The sequence below is a fragment of the Lampris incognitus genome, chromosome 10, assembly GCF_029633865.1.
Source record: "Lampris incognitus isolate fLamInc1 chromosome 10, fLamInc1.hap2, whole genome shotgun sequence".
Taxonomy (NCBI): Eukaryota; Metazoa; Chordata; class Actinopteri; order Lampriformes; family Lampridae; genus Lampris; species Lampris incognitus.
The window spans coordinates 2,258,661-2,273,009 of NC_079220.1; the positions used below are offsets into that span (position 1 = coordinate 2,258,661).

General features: G+C 46.2%; 1 protein-coding gene across 1 annotated transcript in view; it reads right to left on the reverse strand.

Annotated features, from left to right (window-relative positions):
* The window catches only part of LOC130119215 (oxysterol-binding protein-related protein 7-like), a 56,428-nt gene that overhangs the window by 19,203 nt on the left and 22,876 nt on the right, over positions 1-14,349 (reverse strand). The window contains exons 8-18 of the mRNA XM_056287650.1: positions 11,199-11,317; positions 10,841-10,930; positions 10,354-10,513; positions 7,721-7,854; positions 6,959-7,154; positions 6,284-6,358; positions 5,406-5,620; positions 4,347-4,484; positions 3,935-3,998; positions 3,082-3,160; positions 1,250-1,394 (exon numbers count right to left, since the gene is read on the reverse strand). Coding sequence (XP_056143625.1) covers positions 1,250-1,394; positions 3,082-3,160; positions 3,935-3,998; positions 4,347-4,484; positions 5,406-5,620; positions 6,284-6,358; positions 6,959-7,154; positions 7,721-7,854; positions 10,354-10,513; positions 10,841-10,930; positions 11,199-11,317 — 1,415 coding nt within the window. The remainder of the gene's footprint in view (positions 1-1,249; positions 1,395-3,081; positions 3,161-3,934; positions 3,999-4,346; positions 4,485-5,405; positions 5,621-6,283; positions 6,359-6,958; positions 7,155-7,720; positions 7,855-10,353; positions 10,514-10,840; positions 10,931-11,198; positions 11,318-14,349) is intronic.

The following is a 14,349-nucleotide window of genomic DNA, read 5'->3' on the forward strand; positions in this document are numbered from 1 at the left end:
GCAGCCACTGTATTGTTTATAAGGGTGGGGTACCTGCAGCCACTGTATTGTTTATAAGGGCGCCCGACATGGGCGGGCCGTTGGCCTGGTGTGTCAGGGCCGTTATGCCCCGCTCCAACTACATGAATTCAGGCCGATTTGACCCGATTGCGTCGCTGCCGCCGACCATCGCTCAGTGTCGGACCCGAATATGAACGTCGGGACCGACAACCCTGTTGTAGTGTGACATAATCCAAGACCGGCGTCAGATGCCCCACGACCCCGACTCAACAAGTCTAGCTGGTCTGTGTGTCACATTCAATGTTCCTACAGCACGACGACCGGTAAATATACTGATACAAGTAAATATACTGATACAAGTAAATATACTGACACCACGTACATGTAAATATACTGATACAAGTAAATATACTGACACCACGGACATGTAAATATACTGATACAAGTAAATATACTGATACCACGGACAAGTAAATATACTGATACAAGTAAATATACTGACACCACGGACATGTAAATATACTGATACAAGTAAATATACTGACACCACGGACATGTAAATATACTGATACAAGTAAATATACTGATACCACGGACAAGTAAATATACTGATACAAGTAAATATACTGATACCACGTACAAGTAAATATACTGATACCACGGACAAGTAAATATACTGATACCACGGACAAGTAAATATACTGACACCACGTACAAGTAAATATACTGATACCACGGACAAGTAAATATACTGATACCACGGACAAGTAAATATACTGATACCATGGACAAGTAAATATACTGATACCACGGACAAGTAAATATACTGATACCACGTACAAGTAAATATACTGATACCATGGACAAGTAAATATACTGATACCACGGACAAGTAAATATACTGATATCATGGACAAGTAAATATACTGATACCACGTACAAGTAAATATACTGATACCATGGACAAGTAAATATACTGATACCACGGACAAGTAAATATACTGATATCATGGACAAGTAAATATACTGATACCATGTACAAGTAAATACACTGATACCACGGACAAGTAAATATACTGATACCATGTACAAGTAAATATACTGATACCACGGACAAGTAAATATGCTGATACAAGTAAATATACTGATACCACGGACAAGTAAATATGACTAGCGAATATCCACATGATGGAAACTGTGTGTGTGTGTGTGTGTGTGTGTGTGCGTGTGTGTGTGTGTGTGAACGGACCTTGACGAAGGTGATCTTGCAGGTGCACAAGTCGCTCTGTGTGTTCCTGATCACCACCTCACCATAGTGCTCCAACCACCTCTGCTGACTCAACACGTTGTGGATACAGGTCACCGCCTTGTTCCACTCATAGTGGTCCCCATACCTGCACACACACACACACACACACACACACACCGGGGGTGGGGTGGGGCGGGGTGGGGTGGGGGTGGGGTAAAAGAGGACAGTAGTGTTATGCAGCCTAGTGTAACGTCAACAGACGGGTGTGTGGGCACGCGGCCGCCACATCACGTCAGCACGGTGTACAAGCAGCCTGTTAACCAGCACGAGCAGCATCCAGCTGCACCACAATCTGGTTTAGCTTCAAACCCTCTCTGATTTTTTTAACTTCATTTTCAGATTTTCAAGTGTTTTTGGAACAGGTACACAAATTACACAACCCCCCCCCCCCCACCCCAAAGCCTCAAGAACACAAATAAATAAATAAAAAGGACTATGTTTTATAACGGTGTACACATACTACATGAGTATAAATACTGTAGTTACAGCCAGGTAAAAAGGTACATTCAGGGAAAGGGAAAACCTGCAGTAGAGGGTATGAAAGGACTCCGGGTCAAAGCACAGTTCTTGCAGGTTTTCCATGTTTCATATCGCAGCTTTGGTAAAGCTAGAAGGGACAGCGCCCCCCTTCACCACTGCAGGAATGACGGAGCTTTGTTCAGTTAGAAAGAAGACATCTGCGAGGTTGCAATGAAGTAATGCAGGAGATGAAGTAATGCTGGAGCATCTGCCTGCTAGGTTGTGACCCTACAGGTTGGGGGTGGTCTGCCGAGGGCGGCTACGTGAAAACCAGGAGTCATGGTCTGTTTACTGACAACATGTCAGGTGAAATAGCTGGTCTGTTTATACACACATCAGATGAAATATATGGTCTGGTTACCGACACGTCAGGTGAAATATATGGTCTGTTTACTGACACGTCAGGTGAAATATATGGTCTGTTTACCAACACGTCAGGTGAAATATATGGTCTGTTTACTGACATGTCAGGTGAAATATATGGTCCGTTTACCAACACGTCAGGTGAAATATATGGTCTGTTTACACACATCAGGTGAAATATATGGTCTGTTTACTGACACGTCAGGTGAAATATATGGTCTGTTTACTGAAATGTCAGGTGAAATATATGGTCTGTTTACTGACAACATGTCAGGTGAAATATATGGTCTGTTTACCGACATGTCAGGCGAAACATATGGTCTGTTTACAGGTATGTCAGATGAAATATATGGTCTGGTTACACACGTCAGGTGAAATATCTGGTCTGTTTACACACATCAGATGAAATATATGGTCTGTTTACTGACATGTCAGGTGAAATATATGGTCCGTTTACCGACATGCCAGGTGAAACATATGGTATGGTTACAAGTATGTCAGTTGAAATATATGTCCCCAGTCACTGCTGAGAGCGAGCATGCCCACAACACGTGTCACATGTACTGACACGGAACTTCCTTACATTTGGTATAGAAATGAAATGACAACTTGTTATAGTTCACTTTGTACCAGTTTGAATAATGCCAAATCAAAAATCAAAAACTCCAGATTAAATTTAAACAAGTGCGAATGAGATTTTCCTCCTATCATTTATAGGGAAGTTCTAATTTTAATTTGTGCAAATGCTAATTATTGATGTCAAACATTATATTTTGATTAGTGTATTTCAGATAAACCATTGTCATTTTAACTAGCAAAAATTAAATTCATAATGTCAACAAAAAAAAAACTTAAACCTAAAATGTTCATTGATGAACAGATTGACGTACTTGGGTAGAGTCACATTAACCGGACCAGATGAGATGATCTCCACAGATTTCCCCCAAAACTTGTTCTTCCACCTCTGATCTGAGAGAGACAGACAGACAGACAGACAGACAGAGAGTGAGACGGAGCGAGAGAGACAGAGCAAGAGAGACAGACAGACAGACAGACAGACAGACAGACAGACAGACAGACAGACAGACAGACAGACAGACAGACAGACAGACAGAGTGAGACAGAGCGAGAGAGACAGAGCAAGAGAGACAGAGACACACACACACACACAGAGCAAGAGGGAGCGAGCAAGAGAGACACAGAGAAAGAGACAGAGAGCGAGAGAGAGAGAGAGAGAGAGAAAGCGAGCGAGCAAGAGACAGAAAGAGACAGAGAGACAGAAAGAGAACAAGAGACAGAAAGAGACCGAGAGAGAGAGAAAGAGACAGAGAGAGAGAGAGAGAGAGAGAGAGAGCAAGCAAGAGAGAGAGAGAGCAAAACAGAGAGACAGAAAGAGAACAAGAGAGAGAGCTCAAGCGAGCGAGCGAGCAAGAGAGAGAAAGAGACCGAGAGAGAGAGAGAGAGAGAGAGAGAGAGAGAGAGAGAGAGAGAGAGAGAGAGAGAGAGAGAGAGAGAGCAAGCGAGCAAGAGAGCAGGGGCGACAGAGAGACTTTCAAACCTCTTTTGTTCCATGTGTTTTGTTGGCAAGTGTAAAGGACAGGTGACTTGTTCCATGTGTTTTGTTGGCAAGTGTAAAGGACAGGTGACTTGTTCCATGTGTTTTGTTGGCAAGTGTAAAGGACAGGTGACTTGTTCCATGTGTTTTGTTGGCAAGTGTAAAGGACAGGTGATGGGCGGTCTTACCTTGCCAAAAGGTGAAGTTCTCAGACTCAGCGTGACAGGCGGAGATGGGAGGATGGTGGCTGACCTGAAAACACAAAATGAAAGGATCCTAAAGCACGTTTCAGATCAAGCACTTCTACATCTAGCAGATATCTGCCCCTGTTACTCCTGATGTTTAGCTAGGCTAGAGGCTAGGCTAGATTCCCACATTCAGATCTGGACTTCCCCAGTATGGCCAGTCCACGACTACTACTGCAGCCGAGCAGCTGCACTCAACTACTACTTTGGGATCAAGCATTCTGCCAACAGACATCTAGAGGTCCCTAGTGTTGGAGCGAACCGGGTCAGGATAGACCCGGCTCAGTGGAGTTGCTCCCTTTGATAACAGTGTTGTCAACTGGTGAGCGACAAACCCGTCGATCTGACAGTCTACCTGTTCGCTGACGTAGCGGAAGCCGCGGTCCGGGCGGTCGCTCTCGTACGTCTCTCCCAGGACAGGGTTGAAGGGTTTGTAGTGGTTCCTCCAGGAGGCCCAGGCGTAGCCGGAGATGGAGAACGCTGCCACATAAACCTGGAGACAGGAATCCCAAGACTTAAAGTACTAATACAAACAGAGATAAAGGTTAAACACCAGGGAGGGACATTTTCCAACAGTCTTATTTCACCAACCACGCCTTGTTTCTGCTGCTACTCCAGTCCAGAACCCTTGCTCCAGTCTCCGAGGGTTCTACACTCACACTCTGAGGAACAGGACCAAACAGCCGACTATCTCTCTTTAAACCTCATTTGAATTGTTTTTTTCTTTCCCTCTTTTCCTCCCCATTTGTATCCAGCCAATCACCCACTCTTCCTAGTCATCCCGGTCTCTGCTCCACCCCCTCTGCTGATCCGGGGAGGGCTGCAGACTACCACATGCCTCCTCCCATACATGCGGAGCCACCAGCCGCTGCTTTTCACCTGACAGTGAGGAGTTTCGCCAGGGGGACGTAGCGCTACTCCCCCCCCCAGTTCCCCCTCCCGCCCAAACAGGTGCCCCGACCGACCAGAGGAGGCGCTAGTGCAGCGACCAGGACACATAGCCACATCCGACTTCCCACCTACAGACACGGCCAATTGTGTCTGTAGGGACGCCCGACCAAGCTGGGGGTAACACGGGGACTCGAACCACCGATCCTCACATTGGTAGGCAATGGAATAGACCACCACTCCACCCAGACGCCCACCTCATTTGAATTCGAACACAGCCTGTGTTGTTCAGTACAATCACAACACAACGCACAGGCACTGCTGCTCTGCTGTGTCAGCGCACAATGGACCAGGTCCACACCAACAATATCTTTTCATTCACCAGTACACAGACTTACCCAAACTGTACTCAAGGAACACACTGGTGAACTATGCACCAGTCCAACTCCCTAGCTATTAACACGGACCACGGGGAGGTTACCCAAGATGAGGACCTGACTGAAGCAAATCCCAGGTGGGTCCTTACCATTCTCTCATAGGGGTCGTCCGTGTGGTTCGCGATGTCCAGCAGGTGGCAGTACTCCAGCTCCTCGCTGACTCTCTGCAGCAGGCAAAGCGGCTCGTTGAGAAGAACCGGCATGGACACCCTGGACAGATCCTTCCCGATGTTGTTGTACAATATGGTCATGATGCCAATGTGACTGTTGTCGCCTCCTGGGGCATCAAGAACCATACGACGACCTGCAAGATACCCGACAGAGTTCAACAGGATGAAACAACTTCCTCCTGAAGACCAAAATATGTCCAAAATGCTTTCAAGGATAGCAAACGTCTGATCCCTGTCCACACTTCAGCATAAGAAGGTGTCTTGAATAATCTGAGAGCCATTAGATTTGGTCCAACCACATAAACATCCAAGTACAAACAGACCAGAGCTGCATGGAAGAAGGATTTAAAGCTGACTGCTCAAAGGCGTTTTGGGTCCGTTTATACTTAGATTTACATTTAGCCATCAGATTTAGTCAAGACCGTTTTTGTTAAGTGTAAACAGGTGGTCAGGGAGTGAACAGAATGGAGAGAAGACAGAGGGATGAATAAAGGACAGAACTTAGTCTTTCAAACACAGAGAGAGGGGGGGGAGCGAGTGAGAGAGGGGGGAGGAGAGAGGGAGAGGGGGGGAGAAAGGGAGAGGGGGGGAGAGCGTGAGGGAGAGAGCGAGAGAAAGAGAGTGAAAGAGAGAGGGAGGGAGAGAGAAAGCGAGAGAGAGAGAGAGAGAGAGAGAGCGTGAGGGAGAGAGGGAGGGAGAGAGAGAGAGAGAGTACAGTGTCCAGAAATCAGACAGCACTGTCCTTCACATGGGTCAGACCACAGCTGATCCAGGTTCAGCACCAGAAGCAGGTTTACCGGTATTAGTGGGAACTGGGCTTGGTTTATCTGGGGCGCTGGACACACTGGCTCGGTAGTTGAAAGTGGCAGCAGCTGGAGGGTGGGAAAAAGAAAGAGAAGGAGTTTAGATCCTCCATTCCAACGTTTTAAATGAGTTTCAGTGTCTGCTGTCAGCCAACTGGGTGGTCTCGGGTGAGGCAACCCTACAGCTGTGGTTAGACCCGTCACCTGGTTCAGTTCTACAGCTGTGGTTAGACCCGTCACCCGGTTCGGTTCTACAGCTGTGGTTAGACCCGTCACCCGGTTCGGTTCTACAGCTGTGGTTAGACCCGTCACCCGGTTCAGTTCTACAGCTGTGTTTAGACCCGTCACCTGGTTCAGTTCTACAGCTGTGTTTAGACCCGTCACCTGGTTCAGTTCTACAGCTGTGGTTAGACCCGTCACCCGGTTCAGTTCTACAGCTGTGTTTAGACCCGTCACCTGGTTCAGTTCTACAGCTGTGTTCAGCAGATTTAGTTAAGTCAAGTCAAGCAGGTTTTATTTGTCCCCAGAGGGGCAATTGTGTAGATTTAGGAAGGCCACTTATTCACTCCAGATGGTGAATTTCATTGTTTCAGAATCCGGGCTGATAAAAAGCGGATTGGTTTATATTTTACTCGTTTTGTTAGTTTGGATAGAGGAGAAGCCAGTCACCGTGTCCCTCCTCCGGCTCAGAGTTGCTGGTGGTGGTGATGTCACTCAGACCCGACTCATCCGACGCCTCCGCCTCCGACGACGTCTCACACATGATCACCTCATAGGCATCAAAATACTCCGCCATGGACTCTGCCACCGAGGGGGTGCGATGGCAGCGGCGGCCCGAGGAGGAGGAGGAGGAGGAGGGCACCATCTGGGGACGAGTCAATTCACATTCATCACGCTAAAGAATTATCAAGTATTACCACAAGTGTTCCTGAAGCTGTGCTATGTAACACAAGAGGAGGACCACACGGAGCAGAATTGACAGACCTGGTCCTGCTGGACAGTGCAGAAGGATTCCCCAGTAGAATCAGAGGACAGGGAGAGCGAGTGGACTTTGGTCAGACGAGATTGCATATCAAGCTAAACACACGCATAGACAAATGCATTTACACACGCACATACATGCAAATGTATGTAGGCATGCTTATTCTTACATGTGTATACATTCCAGTTTTCACTTAAGCAGCAGTACACACATACACACACACACAGACACACACACAGACACACACACACAGACACACACACACACACACACACACACACACGCCACTGAGAGTGAGAGACGTGAGTCACCACTGAAGACAAAGCATGGCTGCGATGACTCGCTCATCCAACAAACAGCCCAAACCTGCTGGACGGTTTCGCTCTCGCTCTCTTTCATTCAATCACTGTTTGTGTGTGTCTGCACCAGATTTGTGTGTGTGTTTGTACCTCAGACGGTGTGTTGTGGAGTTTGGCTAAGTGTTGGGAGGTGTTGTGTCCGGGTTCTTGTCCAGTCCAGGCCTGTCTCAGCTTCTCTCTCTCCAGAGTCAGAACCTCATGGACCGACTTCAGCGAGGTATGAACTGAAACCACAAACCACAAATGAACCCTTCGTAAATACCCCAGACCATGAATACACACTTTATCAACACCAATCCCTGTTAGATACCACACTGACTTCAAGGTCCTGCTCCTCACCTTTACAGCCCTTAATAACCCAGCTCCTTCATATCTTTCTGAACCCCTTCATATCCACACGCCCTCCTGCACTCCCAGATCCTCTTCTGCTCTCCAACTCACTACACCATCTGCCCACTTCACTACCATTGGGTCTCGAGCCTTCAGCCATTCTGCCCCCCGCCTCTGGAACTCTCTCCCACAAGACATTCACAGCGTTGACTCTCTTTCATCCTTCAAATCCCATCACAAAACGCACCTTTTCAAACTGGCATATTCAGTCTGATCCCACTTCAATGGTTAAACCCACATGAGTTATGTGCAGATGATGATTTTGTACCCATCTGTTGTATTAACTTATTATTGTCCCGACTTGTGCTGCAGGTTTTTAACAGTTTTGTAAGGTGTCCTTGAGTGCTCTGAAAGGTACCCACAAATAAAATGTATTGTTATTATTGGGAAAGTCTACTCTAGGGTGCTGGAAAGGAGGCCCCGACCTATTGTCAAACCTTGGATCCAGGAGGAACAATGCGGATGCCGTCCTGGCCGTGGAACAATGGACCAACTCTTTACCCTTGCGGAAGTGCTGAGGGGGGCCTGGGAGTTTGATCAGCCAGTCAACATGTGTTTTGTGGATTTGGAGAAGGCTTTCGACCGTGTACCCCCGGGCCCTCTGTGGGGATACTGCAGGAGCACGGGGTACCGGGATAGTTGCTTCAAGCCATCCAGTCTTTGGATAACCAAAGTCAGCGCCGTGTCCGCATTCTCAGCACAAAGTCAAACATCTTTTTGGTGGGTGTGGGACTCCGCCAAGGTTGTCCCTTGTCTCCGATTCTGTTTGTGATATTCATGGACAGGATCTCAAGGCACAGCCAAGGTGAAGACTGTGTCTGTTTTGGGAACCTCAGAATTGCATCTCTGCGCTGCAGATGGTGTGGTTTTGTTGGCTTCATCAGAACGTGACCTCCAGCGTGCACTGGGGTGGTGTGCAGCTGAGTGTGAAATGGTCGGGTGAGAGTCAGCACCTCCAAGTCTGAGGCCATGGTTCTCTACCGAAAAATTGTGTATTGCTCCCTCCAGGTTGGGGATGAGTTGCTGCCTCAAGTGAAAGAATTCAAGTATCTTGGGGTCTTGTTCAGGAGTGAGGGGAGGATGGAGCGGGAGATTGACAGGTGGATTGGTGCAGCATCAGCAGTAATGCGGACGTTGTACAGGACTGTTGTGGTGAAGAGGGAGCTGAGCCGGGAGGCAAAGCTCTCAATTTACCAGTCAATCTTCGTTCCAACCCTCAACCATTGGTCCTGAGCTTTGGGTAGTGACCGAAAGGGTGAGATCGTGGATACAAGCGGCTGAAATGAGTTTCTTCCGTAGGGTGTCTGGGCTCAGCCTTAGAGATAGGGTGAAGAACTCGGACATCTGGAGGGAGCTCGGAATAGAGCCGCTGCTCCTTCACATCAAAAGGAGCCAGTTGAGATGATTCGGGCATCTGATTAGGATGCCTCCTGGACGCCTTCCTTTGGAGGTTTTCTGGGCATGTCCAACTTGGAGGAGACCTCGGGGTAGACCCAGAACTCGCTGGAGGGACTACATGTCCAATCTGGCTTGGGAATGCCTTGGGATCCCCCAGTAGGAGCTGGAGGGCGTTACTGGGGAGAGGGATGTCTAGAGTGCCCTACTTAGCTTGCTGCCACCGTGACCCGACCCCAGAGAAGCAGCTGAAGATGAGATGAGATGACTACATACTTCATGAAAACTTGAAACATTAACATACACGACATCATATGCATTGGACCTGCAATGGTATAGACCAGTTATCAGTACCCTGTTTAACTCATACTGGACCCTCTAGGGTCGCTCACATGACTAAATGATCTATGACCCATATCACACAGTGCCCTCCCCTTACACCCATCACATTTATCTGTAGATGTCAGTCCTTCAGGTGTTAAGACGCCGCCTGATTTGAAGTAATAAAGGTCAGTACATACCTGCCATCCTGAATGATGGATGTGTGTTCCCAACAATCTGGCTATTAAACTGGTTTTAACCAATTCAAATGCCAAATGTTTTGATGAGTGGCTTTGTGAATTATTCTGTCACTCCGCTACCCTCAGAGCATTCTCACATTTGGCTTGGTTTCCATCTTGACATAAGAATTCTAACTCATTTCAGTTTGGGTGTAAATATTTTCTGGTATCTATTTTAATATATTCAGAGGAGGTGAGGAATGTACACATGAATATCTGTTTAGCTTTACAGTTAAGGTGTGGCTCTAACAACAATAAATACACATCAATGGTCAACATTTAGCATGTATCGAGTGATGTTAGCATCTAGTTGCTAGCTTTTCCCTTGAAGGGACATTAGCACCGAACATAGCTGAAGGAGGGATGAGGTGTTCTTACTCTTCTGGGCCACAGTGAAGATGTCCTGCTGGATTTTCTTGGCCTCGGGGGAGGTGACCTGTGGATTGGACAGTTGGGAGTACACATATTCTGGGATAGACTGCACTGACTTTCCCAAGTGGCCAGAACTGGTAGCGGTGCTCAGGTGGCTGGATGTGAACTATACAGAGGACAGAAGGGGAGAGGCAAGGAGACAAGTACAGAGGATGATCAAGGCGTGAAAAGGACTAAAAATGATAAAATAATTAAAAAAGAGAGAAAAAATAAAGCTCCAGGGAGGAAAGACATTCCATCTATGTCCAAACCAAAACCAAATAGTGTCTTGAGTCAGCTGACAGAATTGAACCAAGTAGAGAACTCAACCCCTATTTAAAAACACGGTTGAGATGAATTTCAATTAGTTAAATTCAAAATGGGTGGCATTAATTTGAGCCCGTTTCCCATGTAAACCTATAACGATCTACAGGGAGAGATTAATTACACATACCATCCCACCCATGGCTTCTACCCGGGACAGGGTTCTGGAGTGACCCAACACCTTCCCACTCTTCTTCTTGGGTTTCTCCAGAGACAGGTTCTAAAACAGAACACCAGACAAAGTTCAGTTAACAACTGAAAAAAATATATATATACACAAGTACTTTTTTCTGTGTACCATGTGTATCAGTATGTACTGTGGTACCATAATTGTTTGTTAGAGGTACTGTTGTCTATGTACCATGTTTATTAGTATGTACTGTGGTACTATCTTAGTCAGATAGAAGTACTGTTGTCTGTGTGTAAGTATGAACTGTGGTACTATGTTAGTCTGTTAGAGCAGGGATTGGCTGACAGAGACCACTTGCCTGCATGCTGATTCTCATCTCCAGGTCTGACTTTGTGATTGGCAAGTCTCCTTCCAGCCAATGGAATTTCTGTATGAGCTGGGCCAGTTCCGCCAGCTCCACATGACAGCGAGTCAGATCTGAGGGCGAAGTCAGAATTGGGACTACTCAGTCAGTCTAGAGGACTACGGAGCCTGAGGGATGGATAAAACTTTTTTTCCCAAGGTTACATCTTCTGAATAAAGGAAAACCGAGCTGGCCAATAAGTTCTGCTGTTTTGTGAAGCAGCTTGTCTATTTTAATTTGTAGTTACTCAAAACGCTGAACACTAGTGGTCAGCATTAAGATAGAAAGTTTACTTAACCCTTTAATTTCTTGCATTTTAAGACTGAAGTTCAACATATCAGTTGCTGAAAAATAACAGAAATCAAGACCATAATGTTTGAGGAAAACAAATACTCTAACAGTGGTTCTTGTGAAGATTGTGGATTAGATCAGGCTAACACGACGCCGCCCTGTGTATTATCAGGGTTATAGATGGTTTACAGTCAAGGTTAAAGACTTGGTTTTACTGACCACATCATTCACTTCCTGATACGTTTTAAACCTTTAATACTTTAACTTTTCCTTTAACTTTCCTTCACTGCCAGCTGTCTGCAAACTGTCTGCTCATCACTGCCAGCTGTTTCCGGCTTCCGCCTTTGTGAGATTTGGCTTCGTGGGATTGATAACGTGTGTCTATTCTCTTACTCTCTCTTCTCAATATTCTGCCCTAACCTCTGCATTTGTCCTACTGATTTCGCTATGTTCTGTGCTTGGTTCATTTATCGCTAGATTCTCTAGTTTTCTTTCTCAAACGACTCGTGTTTAGTAGGCAGCCTCTCATTCCTAACTTTGTTACTAGCTTCAAGTTTAGCCTAGTTTAGCAGTTAGCTTTATTGCATTTGCAGTCAAAGCAGCCTCGTTAAAACAATGGCGTGTGGTGACTGTTCCTCAGTTACAGATAGGTTGTCTCTATTAGGGGGGGTGTCCGTGAGTTAGAGCAGCTTCTTTTGGCTGCAATTACATTAGACGTGACGGGCACTCCAGATAGCCTTAGTCCTGGGCCTGACAGGAGACCTGCTGTTGTTAGCACTAGCTCAGCCAATTGTTAGCACTAGCTAAGCTTTGGAAGATGAGGCAGAGTTTGTCTCTGTTTACTGGCATGGGAAGGCTCGCAAGAGCAAGCCCCCGGTCGTGTGGCCTGGTCTGAAGTCACCTCTCCCGACTGCAAACCGGTTTTTGCCCCTTATTTAACCTGGTTACATCAGCCCTGTTAGAAGTCCAATCAGCCAGCATGCCTCTCCTACTCTTGTCAACAGATTAAAGCAGTGCATGCTAGTGATAGGAGACTCCATTATCCGCAATATCAGATTAGCTTCACCAGTCTTGGTTCGCCGTTTACCCAGGGCCAGAGTCTCCGACACAGATGATAATCTTAGGGTGCTGGTATCATGGAGGGAGAATCAGGGAACCCAGGCACACAGCACCACTACTTTCAGCAACATTGTTATTTGTGTTGGCAACAATAATGCTAGGATGAAGCAATCAGCGATCACAAAAGCCAGCCTAGTCAGGACACTTGAATTGGCCAGAAAGATGTGTTGGCATCGATTGTCTCTGGTCCCTTACCCATGAGGGGTAATGATGAGATGTACAGTAGGCTCATTTCAATGAACCACTGGCTGGCTCATTTTGTAATGAGCAAGGATTTGGCTTTGTTGATATCTGGCCTTCCTTCTGGGGCCGCCCTTACCTGCAGAATAAACTGTAATTTTGGTGTCTCTGGCTTAGCTCTCTCTTCAGTTAAGTCTTACTTATCTGGGAGAACAAACTGCATCTACTATAATATTACATCGAAATTCCCTAACATTATATACGGCGTACCCCAGGGCTCGGTTCTTGGCACTCTACTCTTCTTTCTTTATATTTCACCTCTTGGCCAAATTATACACAGTCATGGAATAAATGTCCACTGCTATGCGGATGATATTCAGCTGTATGTGCCTATAAGAGCTGATGATCATACTCAAATGACTAACTTAGAGGCCTGCTTGGCTGCTGTGAAAAACTGGATGTTACTAAATTTTCTGCTTTTAAACTCGGATAAAACCGAGATGCTGGTCATTCGCCCTGCTAGACACAGACACCAATTTGATCAAGTAACGATAACAATCGACAACTCTGTGTTTTCACAAAGTGTGGCAGCCAAAAATCTTGGTGTTACGTTTGATCCCAGCCTTTCCTTTGATAAGCACATTAAAAAAAATGTCACCAAGACTGCTTTTTTCACTTACATAACATAGCTAAAATCCGGTCTTTCCTGCTGATGGCTGACGCAGAGACTCTAATACATGCATTTGTTTCATCCAGACTTGATTACTGTAATGTTCTGTTCTCAGGTCTGCCATGCTAGTCCTAAAAGTCTTCAGCCGGTTCAATCCTAACTAAAACTAAAAATTTGACCACATTACACCAATTCTTGTATCCTGTCACTGGCTTCCTATCCATGTTAGATCAGAATACAAGGTGCTTCTGCTGACTTATAAAATCCTAAATGGGCTTGCTTCATCCTACCTGTCTGATCTCCTTAAACCGTGCATTACATGCCATCTCGAGCTCTTCGTTCTCAAATTACAGGACTCAAAGTTAAAAAGAAGTCAGCTGGTGGCAGGGTCTTTTCCTATCGGGCTCCATTGTTGTGGAATAACCTGCCTGCTGCCATCAGACAATCAGAGTCTGTTGAGTCCTTTAAATCCAAACTTGAAACTCATCTTTTTGCCTTAGCTTACAATTAGTTGCCTTTCAGTGCTTCACAACCTGGACTGCATGGTGGGTCAGTTTCTGTCTCAATGAATTTACCAACCACTGTTCTGCCGACCAGATTATAGCATATAGATTATTGACTATTGCACACTGCTCTCTTCTCTCACGTCTTTTCTCTTTCTCTGAATGATGTCTTCTCCTTTCGCTTCTGTGTATGAGTGGTTTGATGTGGGTCTCCCCTGTGTGCACGTGTAGTCTGCCCTCCTCCCAGGTCTCCATGGTGCCAGTGGTCACCACCTGGACACTGCTTGGCATCCCCCTCATCACACTTTTTGGTAACACTTTAGTATGGGGAACGTAGTCACCA